Consider the following 26,594-nt stretch of genomic DNA (forward strand, 5'->3'; position numbering starts at 1 on the left):
TAAATTACTCACTATATAGTGTACTATTATAGGGAACTGAATTCAGGAAGTCCTCCTTCGGGTTTGTCACAAACTCCTGTCTGAGGAGTTTGGTGTATTCTCCCCGTGTCTGTGTGGGTTTCCTCCAGGTGCTCCGGTCTCCTTCCACATTGGTAGGTGGATTGGCAAATCAAAAGTGTCCATAGGTGTGAGTGTGTGTCACCCTGTGAACGAGGGGGTCTCCATGGTGTGTTCCTGGCTTGCACCCGGTGATTTCAGGTAAGCTCCGGATCCACCGTGACCCTGAGCTGGATAAGCAGTTACAGACAATGGATGATTGATTCAGGAGGGTAGTGGATAATTTTAGAAACTAACTCATGTAGGTTTTTACAAAATAGTGCAGCTCATTATGAGTATCTGCTATCCATTAATGTCAGCAAGTGTACATGGGTTCTACGTTACCCTTTGTTGTGCATTGTGGGATTGTTTGAGTGGACTGAAATCTGTCCACTGATTTTGGACACTACTACAAAATGGTGGAACTATAACGTGATTTGGGCACAGTTTCTGACAAATACTTGTTTTCAAATATTCCACAATGATCAGATGAATTGGTAACATGAAGGTATCATGATTGGGTCTTAAAGGCTCAGTCTGTGTCACCACTTCGGAAAAAAGTTGTCACTTAATGCAGTCTGCTGTTTCATCAGGAATATTTGAAAAAGCCATACATTAATCTTTGGCACAGTTGTGTCGTTTAGACTCAGATTGTGACTGCTTGACTAGCCTGCTTGCAATCCAGATTGGTTTTCTATTGAAAATATTTGATGCATCATGAAGAGGAGAATCAGATTATGATGACCAGGGACTATTGAGCAGCTGGTGTCTTGTATTAAGCCAGAATGGCCTAAGAGCCTGTGAAAGCAATTACAGTTTACAAAATACAGAAGAACAGATGAAACATTTAAGTTGGTCAGTGATAACACTGGAAATCACTTTGACAAGTCACATATTTTATTTTCATTATTTTATATGTCCCAGATATTTGGGGAAGGGGATTGTAAGAACCAACATAGTACATTTCTATTTTCTTAATTTCATTCAACATTTATCTCCCTCCAGTGGCAGATGCTGGTCTTTCAAGGAGGGGAAGCTCAATTTCTGCCTACATCATAAAATGTGTCAGTTTATTTATACGTAAATTATACCCTCCGTTCCTTTTTAAGAAAATGATCTGTGACCCTGTCGTACCAACAAGGCGTCTTTTCCAGGAACTTGACTAGTGTCCTCCCAGCATTTATCCAATGCACTTCGCTGCTTCACTATTGAACTCTGTGGACGCTCAGCGGGAATGATTGAGAGGAAAGCTCTTTGTGAAGAGCTGATTGTGAACAAATGTTGAGCTCGTTGTAGAGCATATTTATTCAATGACATGTACACACAACAGAATATATTTGATAACTTATTTTTTGACATTTTAGGGGAAGCTGAGCTTCCCTTGCAGTCTTAGAGCAATCGCCACTGTCTCCCTCATAATATTTTCTTTGCAGACATGTTAACTTCAACACAGTCCCCCCACCCCACGTTATTTTTGAAGGTTACCAAGTTACTATTTCATATATGTGGTTTTTAATATCAAGTTCTTGTGATACCTCTCTTACAGAGCTTCTGTTGTTAGCACACTAAATTCCTACTGAACTCTTTTCTGTCTGCATTTAAACCATTTAAAAGGTCTCATGGTGTTTTATGTTTGCTCTCCATTATTGTGAGAAACCCTTATGTTTCACAGTTAGACTCTGGCTCCAGCTACCACCCCTCCTCTGCAGTTTCCATTAGTTATGCATGTAAAACTAATATCTTTGCTATCTAATAAAAAACACATATTTCACATCTTCTATTTCTTTACAGGAAAAGGCAAATACCTTCTTAAATTTCAATGGACGTCCATGTAAAAGATTTTATTTCAAGTAATTTTGCGGCATTTCATGATGTGAAGGACAGCTGCTGTGTTCAAATTATATGGTAAACTAAAAATTGACAAAAAATACATATTTTTAATTGAGCAGCAACAATATATAACAAGTGATTTCTTCACATTCAACACAACATGTCACTTTTAAGGGTGGCACGGTAGCACAACAGGTAGTGTCACTGTCACAGAGCAGAGTTTAGTATGTTCTCCCTGTGTCCCATGTGGGCTTCCTCTGGGTGATCCAGTTTTCTCACTTGGTTAAGAAACACACTGTTGTAGGTTGATTGGCTACTCAAAGGTGTTCATAGGTGTGAGTAAATGTGTCACTCTGGTGCCACCCATTCCCACCTTGTGCCTAGTGATTCCTGGTATGCTCCGGACCCCCACAATTCAGAGGTGGCATGGTTAAAGGAACATTGGTTATACTACCTAGGTGTGGCAGAAAAAGGGAGCTATCACTGGCTGCTGCCAGATTCCTGAGGAGGCAGGTGGTCAAAAACCCTTGAGAGACTGCAAAAGACCTGCAACATGATTTGGTGGAGGAAGAAGCATACAGAGCACAGTGAAAGATAGCAGTAGCTCAGTGATGATCTGGAGCTGCTTTAGTGTAGCATGTGGAGGGCAAAATGGATTCAATCAACTTTCAGGGAATCCTTGGTGAAAACGTCATGCCTTTTATGAGGAAGCTAAAGCGTGACTGCTCCCTCCAAAAGGACAGTGATCCCAAGCATACCTCAAAGGCCATCATGGCTTGGTTTCAGAAGTCCTGTAAGATTCTGAAGTAGCATCACTGACGCCTGACTTGAACCACAGAAAGTCTTTGGTGGGAGTTGCAGGATGCAAACTAAGAATATTAGTGAACTGGAGGCCATTGCCCATGATGAACTTAAGATTCCTCAGAAATGCTGTCAGATGCTGGTATGTGTATCACATTTGCAGCAGATTTTAACAGCAAAAGAGTGCTCTAGTAATTCCCAAAAATGCTTGCCATAAAGATGTTAAGTAATTCTGAGACTGCAGTAGTCATTAAAATGTTTGTTTGATAGGTTTATTGCAAACAGGTAAAAGTTTGTAAATGTTGTTAAATAAACATTATTTAAATATAATTTCAATAGCATCTGTGCATTGAGATCTCAAAGATTTTTCCATTTTGTAATATTGCCCATCTGTGCCCTAGGTTCTTAATTAAATGTGCAGAAATTCATGTTCATGCTTTCATCTCATCCCATTAAACTACTGCAAGTCTGCAACACCCTTTTCATTGGCCTTCCTAAAAAGCACATTGCTCTCTTCAGTAACTTCAAAATTCTGCTGATAGAGTTAGTTCTCTCCATGTTAAATTGAAGGTTCTCCTGCTGGCATACAAATCACTACACAGTCTAGCACCAGTCTATCTGAACTTCTGCACCTCTGCTGTTCTACATGATCCTTTATGGTGTTATAATGGTGGTCTCATGCCTAAATTCAGATTAGTGGCGCCAAAGCTATGGAACTCATAACCACAATTTTTTTAAACATTTCTTTTCAAACCAAACCTCATCACTCAGTACTTTTGCTACCCCTTCCCCCTGTCCTAATTGCTTTTAAAACTAATAATAATAATAATAATATATAATCTCCTAATGTAAATCGACCATGGGTATTGAAAATTCGCTGTATACATGCAACATTTAACTATACAATGCTCCTCCAAACGGATGATAATTTGCTTTAGTTATCATTGCCTTATTTATTCATTCGTTTATTTCTCAAATGGTGCTTGAATCCAGATATGCTTTTTGCTTTTTAATCCTAAGTTTGATATTAAATAATATATTCTATACCAGATCTATTGCTAGATGCGATGTAAAAACATCAGAGCTGCTAGCTCTCGCAGACACGTTCCTGTATTTTCAGGGGGGGGGGGATCTCCTGACATCAAAATGCCAAAAGCTGAACTGTGTTGTCTGTGATGAGGTCTACTGAAGCACCACCCTCTCCTGTGGCAGTTTGTGGGTGCATCTTAGCTAAACCCTGTTTGTATTCTCCCTTTTCTGCTTTTCCTCTGTGACAGTAAACCATCGTTTTGTACCCCTCTGAAAGACGTTCTCTATGTCAAAGACAGGAAAGGGCTGATTGTTCAGCTTCCCTGGCACTTAGATTTATTTATTTATCTCCCTCGACCCAATAATGCTGCTATTCAGAGCTATCACAATAGGTCTTAAATGACATGAATGGCAGACGCTATTTATGACACGTTTTATTGGGGAGGGGGAGCAGAGCCTGAAAAAATTTGTCCCATCTGTGTCAGGTTGTGTCCAGTTGGTGAGGTCACCTCTCTGACAATTCTCTCTCTCTCTCTCTCTCTCTCTCTCTCTGTTTTTCTTTTCCTCCAGCAAGCATTTGCTTGTTGCTAACGCTAGCTTTCCCTATTTGCTGATCTCAGAGCTGTGAGGTAGAGCTCCACATTCCACACACCCTTCACACAAAAACTAGTAAAGTGCTGAGATATTTTCTCTCCAGCACAAGCAAGAGAACGTGTGTAAATTGAGATCGAGAGAGCCACAGCTGCAATGAATTTGGCTCACAGGTCTCCTGTCTTATTTACTAACACTCTCTGATGAACACAATTAATCACTTTAGAATTTTCTCTCCTTATTTAGCAAACAGTTTTCTTATATTTGGACGTTTAGGCAGTGTGTTAGACAAGTCTGCATTCTTTTTAGCTAATGTCCAAATTGTATCACTCATCAAACTAAGATCAGCTTACAATTCATGTAAAAAATACTGTGCAAAATGTATAGTTTTATAGTTATGTTCTAGTAAATTCAGCCATTATTTAATATTTATTCATAGTCAGGAAAGTTTCTAAGAAGATTTGAAATAATCCATTACTTGGCCAAAGCTACATAACTTTATCTTTAGAATGATGAACAAGTTTTACTGCAGTACATTGTGTGAAGCGTGGTATTTATATTTTTTATAGCTGTGGTGTTTTTGTTTGTTTGTTTATTTATTTTTTGATTGAATCAAATCAATGCAAAAATAAAATTCTTATCAACTTAACCAGACTTAGTACAGCACCAAAACTGCAACCATAACAAAAACATAGACAGTACTTTATGTGGACTTTAAACACTCTCAGAACAACTGTCACTGTGGTGGTACCCACAAGGGCCTTCTTGTACCCTCAGTTAGGGAACATAATTGTACCATATTCAATAGTAATTGTAGAAATTAGATTTGGTTTGTTTTTATATGCTCTATTGCATCAGTAGGACTTATTTTTATGTTAATGTATTTACCATAGAGCTATTATAAAAGATTACATATATTCACCTACACTTCACAAATAGAGAAAATAATGTACCATTAGGGAACACAGCTGGACTTTTTTTTCAGTGCATGCATAACCCTTTTCCTCAAGTTATTACACAGTTCCCTTGGGTCTCTGTGACATACTATGGGTCAAAATTTCTTAGACTGTTTAAACAGCCCTGTTCAGAATGACTGGTTTCAGACCCTGCTGAGAATGAGTGCCTGTTTAAACCAAACACACGACACCCAGCAGTGAGACAGAAGGAGTCTGGCCTTTTAGTCACTTTTGCTTTGTTCTCTTTCTTCTGTTATCGGTTTCCTGGTATTGTTTGAATAAGAATACTGAATCATCACTTTTACACAAACTTGGTTCCAGCATTGTGATAGCAGATACTCAGAAAAAAAACAGCTCTGTGATTGGAGAGTCTCAGAAATAAGGTTTTATCCCATGTTGTCAGACTTAGGCAGATCACAAAGAAATGATTGTGTTTTATATCACATTTTGTTATATTTTTGTAATATTTTTAGATCTAAAAAAGTGTCTGAAAGTTGTAGTAGGTAGCTATAAAGAAGCCATTACTGAGAAGCCTAGAGCTGAACATTATTGAATGTGTTTGGAATCCCTTGGATCTTGCAAAGCTATCTATTGCAAGAATTTTGGAGGCATGGAAAAGTTATACAAATGTTTCTTTGAAAAGCTGAAAGCAAGTCCAATAATATAGCTGCAAGCGACAATTCCCGGGGTCCAAGCTTGTAATCGCTGGTAGAAGAAGAATGCGCTAGCATATGAGCTGTCTTGAGATAGTAGGGGCTTTTTGGGGAAGTTTGAGTAGTGTTTGTAAGGTGTTCCATGCTGTCCTGGCATCTCTTTGAAGGTGTAGCATGAGCTGGAAGAGTAGTGGATGACAGAGACAGCATAGCGCACAGAGGTCACTCTGGAGTTGCACCCAGGTTTCTCACACTAATGTTCAGGACCCACAAACAGCAGATATGATGTGGAGTTGCTTGTTCTCGAGACAGTCATCAGTGGACACAAGACACTGTCTGCTGGATGTGTTTGGTTGTGGACTATTCTCAGTCCAGCAGTGATGCTGAGGGATTTTCAACTCCAACACCTGAGTCATACCTGCGGTATGGGTGTCCAGACCATTGAAGACCAGGGTGAAAGCAAGCAATCTTTGCAAAGCAAGAGCGTAGCATATGACATTTCCTGATACAGGAGCCACATTTTAATATAGATTTTGTAGTGCTTTTAAATGTGATCCTTTGTGTCGTGGTGTCTCAGCAGAGTTGGATTGTAAGAAGAAGTGGTAGTGGATGAGTGGGTGAATTTCTGGTCTGCAGACAGGTGAACGTGTGGCTTGGGTTTTAGAGACAGCACAGAGCACAGAAATCAATCTGAAATTTCACCAAGGATTAAGACCCAATGTTCAGGCAGCAGTTATGCAAATAAGCATATATGATTTGAGTGGTGGATAATTCTCAGCATTGCAGTGACACTGACATTGTGGTGATATGGCAGTGTGTGTAACGCTCTAATGAGTGGATAAGACACAGCAGTGCTGATGGAGAAATTAACACTCACTCTCCACACTGAGATACACATATTTTATTGGTCCAACTTAAAGATATGAATTCAGAGACAGTTGCTCATACATTCTCAGCACTCTAGTAAAAATGACAATGTGATGATATGGCAGTGTGTATAGTTCTTTTATGAGTGGATCAGACAGAGCAGAACTGCTGGAGAATTTAACACCTGTTTCCAGTCACTGTCCACACCTTTAGATACACCTATTTTATTGGTCGACATTATAGATATAAAATCAGAGGAAGTAGCGCATACCTTCTCAGCACTGTAGTGACACTGACATAGTGTTGATATGTCAGTGTGTATTGTGCTGTTATGAGTGGATCAGAAAGAGCAGTGCTGCTGGAGACTTTAAAACTTGTGTCCACACACTGCCCACAGTGCTACACACACCTACTATGTTGGTCCACATTATAGATAATAAAGGCAGAGACTGTAGGTCATACATTTTAAGCATACCTGCTTTGTGTGCATCCTGACCATTGAAGAACAGGGTGAAAGGGAGCATTGAAAGTATGCAGAGCAAAAGGTGGACCCTTTTCTATATTTTTAGACATACAAAGTGATCTTGTGTGCAGTGTAGCTGAATACATGGACATTGAATGTAGAAATAAGGAGGTGGCCATAATTTTAGTGTATATTGCTGTATATCTGCATTTCTGTGTCTGTGTCCTCTGGCCTTCTCTGACTGGCAGGGGGGAGAGGAGGGGAAAAGGTGATAGTCTGTGTGTGAGGAAGAGAGGGAGGGGCTGATGGGGGAATCTGCAAAACAGAGCCTGCAGGCATACATGAGTTGTAGCCGACATGTACTTGATCAAGAACTAGTCCTTGGATCAAAACCCAATATAGACGTATGGGGTTTCAAGAGAATCGTAAGAACCTGAGCTGTAATAATTATCAAAATGTGGAACTTTCATTACTGTGTGTTTGCAGCCTCTGCTTAATTAGAGATGTGCATCTTGCCGTTGAAATATCGCATAAAAACAGCTGTAACTCAAAAATGCTTTAAGCATATGTTATGAAAATGCACAAGGTCCTTTCCCATGATGTTCAGAATATATCTATCTCATCTTGCTGGTACTGCATCTCTAGGTGGCGGTGTAATCAATTAATAACCTATGCAACTAGTTGCTGTCTAATTGTAGCGCTCCCTTTCTTTGCAATGTGGTCACATTTGGCACACTACCTCAGAATAATGACATACATATGTGTACCAAGTTTTGTTTGATTTGGGTGAAGTTTGTTGTAGTTATAGCTCAAAGAGAGCATCGAACCCCACCCATGCATATTTGTTAAATAACTGCCACAACAGCGTGTCAAAAGTTCAAAGTTTTTTTTTTGATAATTATTGACCTACAGTCTATACAGATTTCAAAAATACCTGTTGTTTATTGATAAGACAAATTTCTAGGGAGGAGTTTGAAAAGCTCCATTTTCACATACCTGACTATTGTGGATAAACGATGCATTTTTTGACAATAGTTGTAATTGCAAAGTTGTAAGACTCTATGCAGAGTATGCAATAAATTAAACATCTTGTCAATATGTTTTGTTTTTTTTTTGCAGAGATATTCCATATTTTCCTGTTGAATTTGAATTGCGCCCCCTAGTGGCTATTGTTATGAAAGTTTTTATGGGCTTAAGAAGTGCTACCATGGACATACTATGGAAGTCTCATGATAATAGGACCTTGTTAAGGTCATGAAACAGCTGCTGAAATTTGATTGGCTGATGACAGCCATGTTTTTTCGAATATGACATCATCCTCATAGAATCTCATTCAGGACATCACCCACTAGATGCATAGCATGTCAATCGGACAATCCTGTGAAGTGTAAGAAATTCTTTGTTGTTATAGCGCCCCCTATGCTTGCAGTTGCACAACCAAGTACTTATGTCTTCCAACCCTTATAGGGATCAAGCATGTGAAGTATCGTAACATTCGGAGAAAGCGTTTGCGAGTTATAGGTGTATTTGTCTGATTTTTGGAACGCAAGCTCCAGCCCTGAGAGTCTGGAAGCTGAGCAGTGATGAAAATCCAACTTTTTTTTTGATAATTATTAAAGTTCAAGTTCTTGCATATTATGCAAATTAGCTCAAAATCTAAGTGGGCGGAGCTTATGGGTTCTTGAGGCTTTTTTGTAGGGTCTGACCTGAGGAATCAGGGAAAAAAGAATTTTGTCTCTACGCCACACGGGGTAGGAGATATAGGGAGCGATGCATTCCACGTCGCTGTAGCACCACCATCAGGCTGATCGGGCTGACTCTTTGTGACTGAGTAGCGGGAGGGTTTACTACCAGTTGACCAAACGGCAAGTCTGTAGGACCTACGGTTTGGGCTGCCCATCGCGTTTCATCGAAGAAAAAGAAGAAGAATCAAATCAAATCAAATCAAATTTATTTATATAGCGCTTTTCACAACTGATGTTGTCACAAAGCAGCTTCACAGAATTCCAGTAAGACAAAGATTTGACATGAAATGTAAAAACTAATGTAAAACCCTCAAGTGAGCAAGCCAGGGGCGACAGTGGCAAGGAAAAACTCCCCCAGCTGAGGAAGAAACCTTGGGAGGAACCAAGGCTCACAAGGGGTGACCCATCCTCCTCTGGTCAATCTACTGGTGATGATATTTAGTAGTCCATGAGAACTTCAGTGTAGGGACAGCTTCAAGGCACTTGGTGGTTGCTGGAGCGTGGGCAGCTGGTCTGAAGCGTGGAGGAGGATCTCGACAGTCATCCATCAGTGTCCAGACAGACAGGTGGGCAGTTGTTTACTCGGAAAGATGTAAAGGGATGGAATTAGTTTTGAACTGTTTTGTGTTTGTAAAGTAGAAAATATGAAAATTTCCAGAGTGTGGCTAATGACTCCGGCAGATCTGACTATGACAGCTTTAACTAAAAGGAGAGAACCAGGAGGACACACAGACACGGGAGCATCCTGAAACACTGGCATCCCTCCGCTCCACCGTCAACAAACCTGAGTGATCGCGAGAAACGGCGGGACGACAGCACCAGCGTCTCAGTTTACTATAATTCCCTGTGTCCATGGACCCCCCAGATCTGCCGCCTTTATCTATGGGGGAGCATTAGCTACCAAAAGATAAACTAAACAAATGTGTTTTTAGCCTAGATTTGAAGATTGCGACTGTGTCTGAGTCTCGAACATTTTCTGGAAGATCATTCCAGAGTCTGGGGGCTTTATAAGAAAAGGCTCTTCCCCCAGCTGAGGCCTTCTGAATTCTGGGAACAATTAAAAATCCAGTATTCTGTGATCTGAGTGAATGTGGAGGCTCAAAATAGGAAATTGTATCTTGAAGATATTCAGGAGCAAGCCCATGTAGAGCTTCAAATTTTGTAGTCAATGCGGAATTTAACAGGCAGCCAATGAAGTGATGATAAAACTGGGCTGATATGTTCAAATTTTATAGTTTTAGTGAGGACCCTAGCTGCAGCATTTTGAACTAGTTGAAGTTTTCTTAAATTGCTGCTGGTGCAACATCACTCAACATCCAGCCTTTCACGTCTTTTACACAGTCCTCTATTTTCTTTAATCTATGTTTGTCATCGGGCTTGGCTGAAATATACAATTGTGTGTCGTCTGCGTAACAGTGAAAGTTAATGTCATGGTTTCTTATAACTGTGCCTAGCGGTAACATGTATAATGTAAATAATAATGGTCCTAAAATAGAGCCTTGTGGAATTCCAAATCTTACTTTAGAATAATTTGAATTTAGATTGTTTACTTTTACGAATTGATAACGTTCCGTTAAGTAAGATTTGAACAATAATAGGGCTGTCCCTGTGATTCCAACCATGTTTTCTAACCTTTCTATGAGAATATTGTGGTCTATTGCATCGAAGGCTGCGCTTAGGTCAAGAAGCACCAACAGGGATACGTGGCCTTGATCAGAGGCAAGAAGAAGATCATTTGTTATCTTGACTAGAGCTGTCTCTGTACTATGATGTTGCCTGAATCCAGATTGGAATTTTTCATATATATGATTCTTATGTAGATATGAACTAAGTTGTTGGGCCACAGCTCTTTCTAAGATCTTGGACAGAAATGGCAAATTAGAAATAGGCCTGTAATTAGACAGTGTACTAGCATCAAGATTTGGTTTCTTGATCATAGGTTTACTAACTGCTAGTTTAAAAGCTTTGGGTACATGGCCCAGACTAAGGGATGAGTTTACTATAGTTAAAAGAGGATCAAGAAGAAGAAGCAGAAGAAGAAGAGGACACAGACCAAAAACAATAGGGCTCCAGCACTTGCAGTGCTTGGACCCCTTATAAAGAATAAAATATGATTACCATATCTAAAAAAAAAAATAAGATGGCATGAATATTTGGCCTATGCTTTTACTCAATCATATCCTAGATTATGAAAGCGTGAAAGATGAATGCTTTGGTGGAGAGGTTCAGTGGTGTTGACCCAAAATGTGTTTTGGACAATCAAACAGTAATTAAAAAAAAAAGAAAATCCAGCTCTCCAATCACCTCATCTCCTCTACTGTCCAGCTGGTGTATGCAAGGTTAACCACAAAGTTAAGACCACCAGCTATCCAGCATGCTCATTCCTTTCTCTCCCCTGTAGTAAAACAGAAGGTCATGCACTTTAGCAACCCCCGGGTCCTTTGATGGGTCAAGGTGCATGCACAGTCCAGTGACCTCTGCCATGTAGAGAAAATAGTCCAGGAAGTTGATATAAATAATGAAAGCCCATCGCAGATAAGGAACTGCCAAAGAGTATGAACCAGAGCCTCGTTTATGATCTTAGCTTTTTTTTTCACAAGAGTCCCAGAAGAAAAGGGAAAAAAAATTAAACAGACCTGCCAAAACAGATGCCACTAAAAAACTACACCTAATTTCTGAGTTTCAGTAGCACGGTAGTAAAGTGTGCTCAAGATTTTTGTTTATTCAGTTAAGGATTTACCGCTTTAACTGTGACGTAGTTTGAGTAACCGTGTAGTTTATGTGTTGATAGGGATAAGTGTGTAGTTAAGAGAGTGGTAATATAAAAAAAGGATGCTAACCTCTGATTGAAGTGGAATCATCTTTGCCACTTTGCAGTGCATGTATGGTAAAGGTACAGTGTGCTTATTGGTGCTGTGCCCAAATCTCACTGTCTCCCAGAATGCATGAAGGCACAGGAAATCTCTGAGCTTCCATAGCACTGACTCACTATGCCACATCAGCCACACCTCAGGCCAGACAGAGGAGGATGAGACAAGTGGGAAGAGATTGCGAGTGTGAAGGAAGGAGGTGCAGCAGGGGATATAAATGCAGAGGAAAAGAAAGGAGGGCTGGTTTCATTCTAAATTTCAATATAAATGAATTCCCCATTTGCCTTGTTCATGCTCTGACATGAATTTCATTCTTGCCCAGTGGCATCTCATCTTTGCCGCTTCCTGTAATCATCTGAAACACTCTTTGTTTTCACACTCTCCCTTGCTCTATTTCCCTCTTTGTCATCTACCTCTTTCCTTCTCTTCCCTGTCGCTTACCTCTCCCTCCTTCTGCTGTTTAACCACCCCCCTTTTCCTTTCTCCCCTTCCTCTTCCCAATTTTCCCATTTGTTACTGCACCCTTCCTCCCTTTTTAATCAACTTTAATCAATGTATTATGTAATATTTTAAAAGCTGCATTAGTCAACTCAGGATTGATACTAAGTACTATAAATCTGTATAATAGGATGCCTGGAAACAATTCAATTTGTGTGTGTGTGTGTGTGTGTATGTGTGTATATATATATATATATATATATATATATATATATATATTAGTGTATCAGTGGCGGATGCTGGTCTTTCAAGAAGGGGAAGCTCAATTTCGGCCTACATCATAAAATGTGTTGGTTTATTTATACGTAAATTCTACCCTCCGTTCCTTTTCAAGAAAATTATTTGTGACCCTGTTGTACCAACAAGGCGTCTTTTCCAGGGACTTGACTAGTGTCCTCTCAATGGCCAGCAGAGCTAGGCTGCTTAAACGGCCTTGGTCCTTGTGAAGTGTGTCCGCCTGTGAGTGCTTTGTGACGGTGGAGGGGCTCAGCAGCACCCGCTGGTCAGAAAGTTCAATAGAAGTCAGAAAGAGTGATAGAAGTCAGTCTCCAAACACAAGCAGCTACAAAAAAAAAACATCAGAAATAGAATCTAGTTTTGTCGCTAGTCGTTTTTAACAAAGAAAATGTCGCTAAGGGGATTAAGAATGTCTCCGGTTCAACTCAGAACAGAATGAAAATGTAATGCTCACACGGATCTTTACACCAAAGGATCGCTGATTCGCTCATTTTGCTGTCAATCAAATAGGGATTAAGCCTCAGACAGATCATCCAATCATCATGCAGAAGCTGAGCATCCGGGCCAGCCGAGGCCAGCCCACTGCCCCATAGACCCCCAGAAACACTGAGCATCCGATGGGCGGGACAAAGCCTAGCATTTATCCAATCACTCGTCTCGTTTCGCTGCACTTCGCTATTTAAAGCACTGTGCAGCTGCGGGAATGATTGAGAGGAAAGCCACGTCTTTACCAGTGATAAGAAGCTGATTCTGAACAAAAGTTGAGCGCGTTGTAGTGCATATTTATTCAATGACACAACAGTATATATTTGATCACTTATTTTTTGACATTTTAGGGGAAGCTGAGCTTCCCTTGCAGTCTTAGAGCAATCGCCTCTGAGATGGATAGATAGATAGATAGATATTGCTCAGGTAACTTGTGGTCACTATTTATTGAAGAGCTTGGTTCTTAGCTGTTCAGGAATTCTTCATCTATGTTTCACTGATGATGTTGCATTGCAGAGTCATAAAAATAGAAAACATATATTCTATTTGATATTCATAATATTCAAGTGAAGAAGACAGACTGGTTTGAATATCATTATCTTTCTTGTGATTCTCAGAGCGATACTGGAGCCCCTGCTGTCCTTGCCCTCTCCAGCGCAGAGTGTGTATGTAGTGGTAGATTCTCTGGATTCTGGCTATGGTGGATGTGTTGTGTCAGCTGAAGGGCTGACAAATGGAACCATGGCCATTCAGAGTACTTCAATAGCAGAACTTCTCGTCAGGCACCTCCAGCTACTCCCTCCCTGGATTCTCCTGGTCTGCTCCGCACGCAGACAGAACAAAGCTCTCTGCAAGATGTTCTCAGGTACTCTAGCAAAATCCTGGCCACTATATTCTGTATTCAAATCAGATTAATTGCAAAGATGCAGTCCCAGGGAATGTGTGTTCTAAAACCAGGTTCATTATAGCAACTCATTGTATCCCTTCCCTGATCCTTCCATAATTGCAGAGTTGCCAGAATTGTCGGAAAAGACAAGCTTTTATATGTTTTAGACAAATTATTGAACTACAGACATTAATAAAGAACATGGTTTCAGTTGTACAGGATGTTTTCAGAGGGGCCTGCCTAATTAGTGCTAAATTTAAAATTTTGAATGCCTTTTGATGCTGCACCCTCAGGAAAGTATGTCTAGAATCATTAGAACTAATTGGCCATACTTTGCAAAGTGTAAATTCTGAAGATATGTGCATAGTTCATAGGGTTATCACTGTGTTTGTAAATCCAATCACAGTAATAAAATAATCTTTAAAAATTGTTTGTTTATGCAAAAATAATCTAAAAATGCCCTTTGCTCTTCTTAGTGCCGTCTTCATACATCTTTCCCTCCTTTGTACTCGGCTGCCCACATTCTTCTTCCTTATTTGTTGATCTGGTTTAAGAGGTGAGGGACCAATGCCCTTATTATCATTTTGCTATTTGAAAAATAGAAGACACACAAGCTCTGTATTCTTCTAAAGTTTTAAAAACTAAATAGATAATTAAATAAATTTAAGGTATATAGTGAAATATTCCAAAGCATCCTGTGTCAGATCAATCTGTTTACTTTAAGTCTGTCTCAAAGGAATGGGTGGAGTTTAAACACTTCCCATTTTTTGTGAGTCAGGACATTGGAAAAGAAAATACTGGAAGGAAGCTCAGCATGCTGCATGTCTTCTCCTTCATCATACTTTTACCCAAACCTTCCCCTCCGGTATATATATATTCCCCCCCCCCCCCCTTTTTGTCCTTCCCAGTCTGATTTCATCGCTCTTGTCTTTGTTCTGCAGGGTTTCGAAAGCTGTGTCTAGATGACTTGCGGAAACCCGTGGCTATGAGGGATGTTCAGCATTACATTCTACGGAGGCTGGATCAAGAGGGATCTCTACGCAGACAACTCACGCCAGAGACGGCTGACATGCTTAACCTGCTGCATATCAAGGGTGGGGGCTGCTTCCTCTTTCTAGAACGAGTGCTGGATGGTATTGCGTGCGGTCTCGTAGGACTAAGGGAGATTCGAGATATTCCAGGAACACTGAATGGCCTGTACCTGTGGCTCTGTCAAAGACTGTTTCCCCGCAGACTGTTTGTCCATGTTAGATCTTTGCTCAACATTCTGCTGGCCTCCCCACGACCAGTCACTCCTGAGAAGCTTTACATTGCTGCACATGCCAGGGACAGCTGCTTGGGTTTTGAGGATTTTCAGTCTATAATGCGTGCTCTGGCACCACTGATTGTGGACGGGCCTGAGGGCAGTAAACTCCTATTCCATGGTAGTTTTGCAGATTGGTTAACGGACGTGAAGTACTGCACTCAGAAATTTCTGTGCAGTGTGAAGGATGGTCACCTTTCACTTGCCATGTCTTTGTCTACAAAAGCCAAAAGCCTTGGAACAGAAGAGATATGCCAGCTGAGCCACCACCTCCTCAACAGTGGAATCCATACTGGGGAGCCATCTCTTCTAGCTTTGTGGATAGTATGGACTGATGTTCCACCTTTGAGAACTATAACAAATGACAGTTCTACTGGCATCACTTTGCCATATCAACCCATGGAAACCCCTGTACTTGTCCAACATGATGTACTCCAGCTTCTCATGAAGAGTGGAGTATATCCTCCCACCTGTTCCCCAGACAATGGTGCTAGTGTGGGAGTTCACTGTGTGGGTGGTGGAAGAGGGATAGTACAACAGGCATTGCAGAGGGAAGACTCTGTAAGAGCACTTTTAGATAGTGGGATCAATGTGAACCGTACAGATCCATCAGACGGCCGGACACTGCTGAGTACCGCAGCCCATGCAGGGCTTGTGGATGTAACTGCACTGCTGCTTTGTCGTGGGGCAGATCCCACTCTCAGTGATCACCAGGGTCAAACAGCCTTAACCCTTGCTGCCAGGCAGGGTCACATTGGTGTGCTACAAATTCTGCTGGAGTGGGCTCATGACCAGGGGTGTGACACTCCATCTGTTCGAGCCCTACTGGAGCACGCAGACAGTGAAGGATGGACTGCCTTACGTTCAGCCGCATGGGGTGGACATAAAGATGCTGTAAAGATGCTCCTTGAAGCAGGAACAGAGGTAGATGGTTGTGATCCTGATGGCCGCACCGCTTTGCGCGCTGCTGCTTGGGGGGGTCATGAGGAGGTCTTGTTAACCCTCCTAGGGCATGGTGCTAAAGTGGATCGCATGGATCACGAAGGGCGCACTGCACTAATAGCTGCTGCATACATGGGTCACAAAGAGGCAGTGGAGATCCTGCTGGATGCAGGTGCAGAAGTTGATCTGGCAGACGGAGATGGGCGCACTGCCCTCTCAGTGGCTGCCTTATGTGTGCCATCAGCAGCAGGAGGAAGGGGACATGGAGAGGTTGTAAGTCTGTTGCTGGAAAGAGGAGCTAATCCAGAGCATAAGGACAGAGATGGGATGACACCTTTACTTTTAGCTTCATATGAAGGTAATGAAGAGTTAGTAGAGCTACTTCTAGAGGCAGGGGCAGATGTGGATGAGAGTGCTGGAGCCCACCCTTCAGCTGTGACACCCCTTCTTGCAGCAGCAGCCATGGGTCATGTAGGTACAGTAAACCGCTTGCTATTCTGGGGAGCAGCAGTAGATGGCATAGATGGGGAAGGTCGCACAGCACTCTGTCTGGCTGCAGCTAAGGGCAGTGTTGAGGTTGTCCGAGCTCTGCTTGATCGGGGGCTAGATGAGAATCACAAAGATGATCTCGGCTGGACACCACTGCATGCAGCTGCATGCGAAGGCCACAAAGGTGTCTGTGCTGTGCTAACAGAACAAGGTAGCATGGCACGGGTGAGTGAGCTTGACATGGAAGGTCGGACTGCCCTCATCCTAGCAGCGCAGGAGGGCCATTGCAGCACAGTAAGGCTTCTGCTTGATCGCAAATCACCCATTGATCGCCGAGGGTATGATGGACACTCTGCCCTGAGTGCAGCTGCTCTGCAGGGCCATACAGAGTTGGTGGAGTTGCTGCTGAGACGTGGAGCTGACACTGATGTCCGTGACGCAGAGGGAAGACCTCTTCTTTATCTACTGATTCTGGAGGGTCGCTTGAATATAGCCACTTTGCTCATAGAGAAAGGAGGTGTCCCCCTGGAATCGAGAGATACTGAGGGGCGAACAGCACTGCATGTAGCGTCATGGCAAGGTGACCTAGGTGGGATTGGGCTGTTGCTGAAACATGGTGCAGACCCAAATACAGTTGATTCTGAGGGCAGACCTCCCCTGCACTCTGTGGCATGGAGGGGTCACACGGCTGCTGGCAAACTGCTCCTCAGAGCAAGGGAGATAAATGTCGATCTGGCTTGCAAAAAGCAAGGTGCTACAGCACTGAGTGTTGCCTCTCAGGAGGGACATGCAGAAATTGTGGCAATGCTTCTGGAAAAAGGTGCCGATCCAGATCATGTGGATCATTATGGACGGAGCCCTGTAAAAGTCGCTGGAAAGCGAGGTCTTTTCAACATCGTCCGTCTCCTGGAAAGCTATGGTGCAAAGCCATACCCTGGACCCATACCACCTTCACCATGTGGGACTCCTGGCTTGTTTCTGCATTTGTCCATGATCAAGACTCCAACCTCTGGTGGCTCTGAAGAAGTGCATGCTAACGGAGTCCCAGCAACTTCTTCCACCTCGTCGACTTCTTTGTCTGCTTCTTGCTCCCCAGCTTCCACAGCTGAGAGATTCCATTCAGTGCCTGGCTCTCAGACATCTTCCTCCACATGCCACTCTCTGGCTACAGTGCAGACTGTCCCTGCAGACACCCTGAGCTTCACTCAGCAGATCCAACAGCACTCACTTCCCCGTTGTCGCAGTCGGCCATCCACCCTGCCTCTGCCTGGCTCAAACTCTACAAGCCTTCAGGGAAGCACTGCCAGGAACAAGCAGAAAGCTGTCCTCACAAGTATCTCTCCCCATGCACATGGCACCTATCTTGGCCTGCAGGACTCTGACATGCTTCTTAAAAGTCTTGCATCTCCAGAAGCTGGTGACTACCTCTTAAAACCTCAGTTGATTGAGGATGAGCTTAGAAAGAGCCCACAGCATGTTGGAAATGGAGGAGGCAAATGGAACTCAGTGATGGTGTCTTTGGGGTTGACACCAAATCAAGAAGGTCTCACGAGACCACCACTGGGTTACCCTCCTTTTCAAATACAGTCTCACTCACAAAGAGAGAGCTGGACAGGTCTTCAAAAGACATCCCTGTCCCCAGCATTTGACCTCTCAGCCATGTCACCACATAGTGCCTTACTGGAAGACTCTGTGTACAGCATTAGAAGCACAGACCCCCAGCTCAACCTTAAACAAGCAATCAAATTGCAGTTTGAGGGGCCAACTAGTGCAGCACTTTACAAGAGGGAGACGCCACTCTAAGGTAAATCATTTTGTTTAACTTCAGAAGTGATGGTTAATCAAAATTATGATGGTTAATTAAATATTAATTCAAGAATAGGAATTATTTTACATTGTTCTAGATCAGTGGTTCTCAAATATTTTGGACCAAGTACCACCCATTATCCAACCAAAACCTCTAAGTACCACCTATGAGCCTTAGCACAGAGACTTGTGAGCCCCTGTATCTCCTTTGGGGTTTTGCAAAAGGCAAAATCTTGCTTGATTATTTGCATGTTTGTTTTTTTGCCTTTATATTGAATTTTTTCACACAGTTATCCTAAAAAATGACAAAAATAGCAAATATATGTCTAAACTTAATGTTTTAAACACAAATCAGTTATGAGCTTTAATAGGCTATAGGTGAAAACAGTGAGACATTTTGGAGCAGGTGCTTACAGTGGCTCTCAGTAGGTCAAGGAGGCACATCAATTTATTGTTAAACTGTGTTTTAGAATCTGAAGATTGGCCACATCGTTTTCCTTCAACTGAGCATTTATTGTTTATTTTGTTTTCATATATACAGTATTCTCACTTTGTTTCCCTCTGCTTTGCCTGTGCATGTAGTTCTTCTGAGCATTTCCTTGGCTTTGCTTGTTTTTCTCATTTCTTATGGACTGTTGATTCTCATCAAGTCCAAATTATTAACATCTGTCTTTAGCCTTTGCTTACGTCAAGTAAGCAACTGAAACTGTGGGCTTTACATGTATTTTGCAAAATTCTGGGGATCCTTCCCTTACTGACATATGTCATATACATCAATACATTGTTGTACTTATTTAATTTTTTAAACACAAACTAATTTTTTATTAAAGCCTAATCATGAAAACTGAAACATTACATAATTTAGCCATGAAAACTTTATATTCTGTTGTTAATTCATTGTTTAATTTAGTAGTAAATATTTCAAAGCCATCTGGCATACCACCAATTGCTGCTTTGTGTACCACCAGTGATACGCATATCACGATTTGTGAACCACTGCTCTATGTTGTCTACTGGGAGAGAATGTCAGGAATGCTAATGACAACTTTGTCTTTTGTAGGCACAACCTGGTGATTAGGAACCCAAGGAAGGGAGGGTGGCATGGATAACTACCACATGTAAATTACTCAGGGTGGAGGGAGATGGTGGACCTTGCCATGCTCTGACCTCTGACCTCCTACAAGACCAGCGAAGCAAAAGGAACAAAGAGGAACCAAAGGATTTCAAAGGATTTTTGCTGTGTAAATTCCAGACATAATTGTTTTACGTCCTGTCCTCAGTGAAGAACAGCTGTCTCGCCAACTCACAGAGTCTTACTTGCACACAATCACAGGAAAATATGCTTTCACAGGAGTATAGGGGGACTGTGGTTATTTGCAGGAAATATTGCATGTGTGACTACAGAAAACTAAAAAGTAAGAAAACTTAGAGCAGGGGGCTTAGAACATATGGTTTTCTTGGTTGCTTTCCTTGTGTCATCTGGCACACATTGCTTGCAGTAACATCTTGAGACATTCATCTTGTTTTGGAGGAAATCGGGAGGCACAGAGAAAAGGAGACAATGAATGTGACAATAATAGTTTCTCTGGGTTTCTGTCTTGGACTGTCATTTATTCACCCTCTCTGGAATGCACCCCAGCATGGCAGTGCCCAGAGCTAGAAGGACTGCTGCCAAAAAAGGGCTCATCCATCAATAAAAATACAGCCTAACAATCCTTTACTGTCCTTCAAAAGAATTTGTATTCCTTTTAAGAACCATTTTGGTTATCGGTTATTAGTTTGCTTTTTTTTAACTATGTCAGCTTATTTTTTGCTAACGATTCCATTCTATTTATCATTGTGTATTTATGTGGTTCCACTTTATTTACTCATGATCTATATACTTTTTTCCCCTAAACACTGAATCAACAAACTGCAGTACTAAAAACAGACTGTATTACATATTATGAAAAAGCATAATGGAATGAGGAAGAAAAAACACAGACTGAGAAGAAAAAGGTGACAAAGAACATGGACAGGATAATGGCAGGGCTCAGAAATACTTAAGAGAAATATTTAAAGGGGAAAAAACTATTTTACATTCTGTCAATTTTTTTTAACATGTCACAGTTTAAGATTTCTTTAATTAAAATAAATATTTCACTCTACTTGTGATTGATGATTGATTAGTGGATGATTATATACATGATTACTTTTCTTACTTAAGGAAAAGGTTTATTATCATAACAGATGGTAGGAATGTAGAGGAAAAAACCTCAACCTGTGAGAATCCTGCCAGGAGCTCAGACACCATCATTTCATATCTCTCTCTCTCTCTCTCTCTCTGGCCTATATGTTTTTTTTTCCCTTCTTCAGGTATATTAATAATGAGTTTATCCCCCTTGGCTGCAGTAATACCTTTCTGCTAACTCTGACATTGGAACATTGCTGTGAGAAATTAATGGCATTGATTCAGTCATGAGTATTAAAAAGTTCAGGATATTCCAAATTTTCTCAAATGAATACACTGATATCTCATCACTATAGTGAATACAGTTGCACTTCTGTGTAACAGAAGGCTTCTGTTCAGTTGCTGCCACTCGGGTTTTCTCTATGGACAAAAATCTTGCAACACTAAATGTCTTACTGATCGAATGGAATGAAAATTTGCTTCATATGAAATGTTAAGAATTTTTGGTATTTTACATGTGCTGCTGTGGCTCACTAAAAGCTTTGAGCAACATAGTTTTTATGGTTTGAAAATCAAAATATATCTGGTTGCAATGTTTGCTGCGGCTTGTACAGTCACTCTGTCTCTTGTCACTCTGACCATCTAAATTCCTCCACTAGAGTTAATACAATAATGGAGCAAGCTATAAGATGCGTCAGAGATTCCCCCAAGGAGAAATGGCAAGGCCAAGTGGAAGAGGACCTGATAAAAAGGCACTGAATTTGTCATCTTTATGCTGTAGAGTGGCTCTTAAACATGCTGTTTACAATTCTGGAGAATGACTAATCTCACAGCAAAACAAAACCACCCCTGTGTGCTACTTCAAAAGCCCTGAAAGCAATGAATGTGCATTGCCAAGAATTATGGTGGAACAGCATGTAGCTTACTGTGACCCTGAAATGGAAAAGAAGAAGATGATGATGATGATGATATGGCTTGTTTGCAGTTGAATGTAATGTTTTTTTTGAGCTACCATATATGCTAATTTGCAATTTAGGCTGTTAATTTTTTAGCAATCTTGATACGGTTCCCATACCACCTTAAGTAATTTTATCTGCTGCATCTGTGAAAGATCAACAATAAATCTGTTACACACCTATGGAGCAGGAATAGAACAATCTCATTCCTTTTCATGCATTTCAAAGCTCTGAGTTCTCTCCTTTGTCCAAATGACTCTAGATGCCATTTCACAGACACACCTTAGTGGACGATAAAGAGAGAAATTGTGGGGTGCATGATCATGAACGCGAGGAGTTGGTGTGTTCTCCCCGTGTCCGCGTGGGTTTCCTCCCACAGTCCAAAAACACGTTGGTAGGTGGATTGGCGACTCAAAAATGTCCATAGGTGTGAGTGAATGTGTGAGTGTGTGTGTTGCCCTGTGAAGGACTGGCGCCCCCTCCAGGGTGTATTTCTGCCTTGCACCCAATGATTCCAGGTAGGCTCTGGACACGCCGCGACCCTGAACTGGATAAGCGCTTACAGATAATACATGAATGAATGATTATGAATGACCTATGATTGGCAAAATTAGTGTTTTTGTGTTCAGTACCTGGGCTACGTACAAACACCTTATTTTTTCCAGCACACAAACAGTATATAGCTCGTGAATGTTTAGAAAACATTCTCTAAATTTTATAAAGTGTACTGGATTTAAATCATAGAGAGCACCTTTAAGTGATTTAAAGGTGTGTAAAGAATTTCTATTAACTGATAGAACTGTTTTAAGATTGTAGGTGTTTGCTTACCTTCTCTACATCTGTGTCTTGTTTTCTTTCTTAACGTGTGAAAATGTCAAACATATTTTTTTTTCATTAACTATTGGCTGTTTGTAGATGCACAGTGGTAGTCTCTCTCTCTCCCTCTCTTTTTCTCACACACACACAAACAAACATCCCTTAACTCCTAGCGAAGAGTGTTTTTATTGCTTGCTTGTTACTTCCATAAATCCCCTAAGGCAAATAAGACCAAGCAAGCCAAACAGCCACCTACACAAATATAAAGGCAAAAACATTTAGAAACAGATGTTCACAAATAGATGCATATTGCACAGACTTTTAGCTACACACATTATACCCGATAAATGCATCACAGAACATCCCCAGCATTCACCCGTAACCATATAGTCTAATCACTGTTTAAAAATACACATTTATAACAAGGTAAAAAAAAAGCTTCTTGTGTGTACAGTGCATAAAGCTTTTACAAGAAGACACAAAAAAAAAAAAAAAAAAAAACACTCGCCATTTTATGTTGCATGCCAAACCTGTCCTCAGGGGAGAAAAGCTCTCCATTAATAATCCCTACTCATTCATAATCTTATTTCCTTAAGTACCATGCAGTGGGAAAAGAGCAGCAAAATTCTGATATAAATGTGTAACCACACACTGAGCCTTACCCATAGGAGACCATTAGAACAAACTAGGGCAAACATCTACTGTCAGAGACTGCCAGCACGAGAAAGTGTCATATTGTGACTTTCTTCATATCACTATCACGCATTTCAGACCATTTTTGATGGATTTTTCATTAGGACTCACACATCACCCAAACGTCATAGAAATATTTTTTATTCAAGGATGCTGTCCTGTGGCAGTCATTGCTCGTTTTTAATTTGCTTCTGTGGTAAAGAGCTGTTGAAAATCTGCAGCCATAGCTAAAACCATTCCTCTCTATTCACAATGGGAGGTGTCATATTTCATGGAATTCATGTAGAAGATTCTGCAGGCTGCATTTTAAGAGAAAAAGTATGATCTCAAAATTATTTCAAGATGTGTTTACTGTAATAATGAATTAATTTTTGCTCAGAGGGATCTAGTTAGTCTTGTGCTGCGGTTTTGCTTGCCCCAAGGCTAGTTAAAATTTACATTTACCCTAGTTGTTGATCAATTAAGCCACATTTGGTGTCCAAATATGCTTCTAAACTTTAGTGCAGAAGTGATGCTAATGGAATGTTGCTAGCACAAGAAGTCAAAAGTCAAGTACTTCTTTGTAAATAAATACTCAAAAATTCCCGACCCCCTCTAACTGCAACCAGGTCTTCATTAAGCCATAGCAGACTTGTTGATGTGGTTTAGGGCAAAGGACTTTGCTGGAAACTGTAAAAATGAACAAAATTGTGCAATATGTGCAATATATCCAATTTCCACTCCCCCACAGAACGTGTACAAAACCACACACACAAACTATGAAACTATAAAAAAGACAAATGTATTCTTTAGGGCCATATCCGAATGAGACATTTTTTCTTTCTAAAATGGCTGCTGAAAACTAGTGATATACATATCACATATCATTGTGGTTACCTTCTCTCTCTCTCTCTATTTCTCTCTCTCTCTATATATATATATATATATATATATATATATATATATATATATATACTATGACTTTAATAGAAAAGTCTGAGCCAGTTGTAAGCATTGATATCTTGATTGCAACATTAGCCACATAGGTCATGTGCTACAGTAAAAACGAGCAATTGAGACACCAAACATGTCTTGGCATGGTATTGCCTTCATCATTGCATCTGGGAGTTATTTATTTATTTATTTATTATAATTTTTTTATTCATGAGGTGCCTATTACTGTTTTGACATTTTGTTTATGGCCGTTTGTTTCCCAGTATTTCTGATTTTTAAAGAAAGTCTAGCTCACGAAACATTGTTTTTTCTTCTTTAGTTAAATTTTAAGAGATCAACACCACAGTACTGTCGGGGTAATGAACGAGCTCCAAGGGCTTACCTACACACCGCCAACAAGCGATGTCCTGGCAACCATGAAATGGTGGTTACTTTTGGGGGGGTGTTTACGCCCTTAAGGCTTGACTGTGAGAGGTTCCAGCAAATGCCACATAGGTTAATGCTGAAATTTTTTTTAATGCTATGTTTGAAAATGCATTTAATATCATCAAGAAATAAGATAACACTGAAGTCAATGGTGAATGCCTTTGTGAGAAGGTAAGGTTTATCTGTCCAAAACTCAATATGAATGAAAACTCATTTAACCTTGCCACAGACTCATCGGAAATTCAACGGATGGTTGGTTAAACAATCTAGATAGTTAGTTCCATGAAAATGTACCATTATTTATGTGTCACTTCCAAAAACAGCTCAAAGGCAGAACAGGTGGAGCAGGTTTGTGCTCAGTCTTTGCTTAGATGGCTAAGATCTTTCGAAAGTTTCTCTGCCCATATTTTCTCGCACGTTTACACCCTGCGCTGACACATTCTGAAAACTGAAACTGCCATCTGCTGGGAAAAGGTGACTGTGTGAAACCACCATACTGTTAAAGGTCAGTAAACATGCAGGAAGGCATGTGTGGATTACCTCTGTGGTGAAAACATAGGTGGAATTAAGTGTGGCTTGAGGCACTCTCTCAGTGACCCTAGCATATGATAAATATGAGCAAAAGAAATCAGTGTCAGATTTTGACACTGTCCAATTAAAATGATGTGTCTAGTCTATTCATTATTTTATCTCTCACAGTTATTGGGTAATATATGTATATTTTCCAGAATATAAGTGTCTACATTTAAAATCTGAGAAAATTAAGAACTAGTTAGACATTGTATATAGGATTGTAATCTGAGTTATTAGTTGCAGACCAGCAGTGCCATACAGTTAGTGGTGTACCGACCTTTTTAAGCAAGTGGAATGACATATGCTAACTGTGAGGAATTCAACACTTAGAAATACATAGAAGTACATGGTACAATAGAAATAAACTGATTTGTAATAAAGTCTCTTCAAATTAATCTGCATTAGTGGTAAATGGAAAATTGCCATTTTAGAGATTATATGCCATTTTCTGGGCAGTAACAACATGACCTATTGTGCTTACATCCTGTAGAAGAAAAACGGGGTACACATTCTGTTACCCATAGGTTTATGCAAAGCCTAAGCAAAATTAATAGTGTACGTCACAAGCAACTGGATTCTGTCAACGTTATTCATTCTCCCTGTGTATTTTGGTATATACCTAAAAAAAGAGCAAAAAATATCATTCTGATTAAAGCTTATCTATCTTGGCTTCTTTTCTGGGAACTGGCAGGACCCTGTGTTTAGCCTAAAAGCAGGCCACAGACAAGCATCTCTCTCTCTCTCTCTGTGTGTGTGTGTGTGTGTGTGTGTGTGTGTGTGTGTGTGTGTGTGTGTGTGTGTGCGTGTGTTGTTAGTCCTCATTAAGTCTTAGTTGGAGGCTTTCAGTCATTTATATCCATTAAAAAGACCTGACCCTTACTATCTTACAGTTAGCAGAGAAAAAATTCCAGAGCCATTCTAGAGATGCCTGATGTTTTAGAGGCACTTCTCTAGATTCCACAGTCACTCAGAAATGATGTCACCAATGACAAAGACTCTCCTGTGACAAAACACATTTCTGTCATTGTTGAAATCTGACAATAGAGACCATGTAACATTTCCATTTGGTGAAAAATTTTCAAGCCGGGCTCATATTTTATATTCTTGTATCATATTCCTCAGGTCTGAAGATATGAATTGTTTATGTTGCTCTGCCCTTTCAGCCATTGGATTTATTTACCATTTCAAAAGGCTACGTCAAATAACCATTTACAAAAAAGGGGGAAAAAAAACAGGAGCTAAAGGACTGTTCACATGCTCACTATTGCCCTCTGTAGGCATTGAATCAACCAGTAAATGTAAAGACATATGTAAAACCATTATTATATATATCATGAGGCATTATAAGCTTATGAGTTAAAGTGCTCTTGAATAAATAATATTCATCATGACAAATTGTTTTCCTGAAATGTAATTAATTAAAATGGACAAAAATATAGGAAGGGGGAAAAATTTTAAATACGGACTATCATGGAATGT

General features: G+C 40.6%; 1 protein-coding gene across 6 annotated transcripts in view; it reads left to right on the top strand.

Annotated features, from left to right (window-relative positions):
- The window catches only part of ankrd50l (ankyrin repeat domain 50-like), a 45,741-nt gene extending 24,071 nt beyond the window's left edge, over positions 1-21,670 (top strand). For 5 of the 6 annotated variants that reach the window (XM_066686479.1, XM_066686477.1, XM_066686475.1 and 2 more), the window contains 3 exons: positions 13,740-13,987; positions 14,950-18,546; positions 19,609-21,670. In XM_066686479.1, the coding sequence (XP_066542576.1) occupies positions 13,740-13,987; positions 14,950-18,545 (3,844 nt within the window). In that variant the 3' untranslated portion in view covers position 18,546; positions 19,609-21,670. The remainder of the gene's footprint in view (positions 1-13,739; positions 13,988-14,949; positions 18,547-19,608) is intronic. The other variant, XM_066686480.1, reaches the window with a different exon arrangement.
- The last annotated feature ends 4,924 nt before the right edge of the window (positions 21,671-26,594 follow it).

This window comes from Hoplias malabaricus, chromosome 12 (genome assembly GCF_029633855.1).
Source record: "Hoplias malabaricus isolate fHopMal1 chromosome 12, fHopMal1.hap1, whole genome shotgun sequence".
NCBI lineage: Eukaryota > Metazoa > Chordata > Actinopteri > Characiformes > Erythrinidae > Hoplias > Hoplias malabaricus.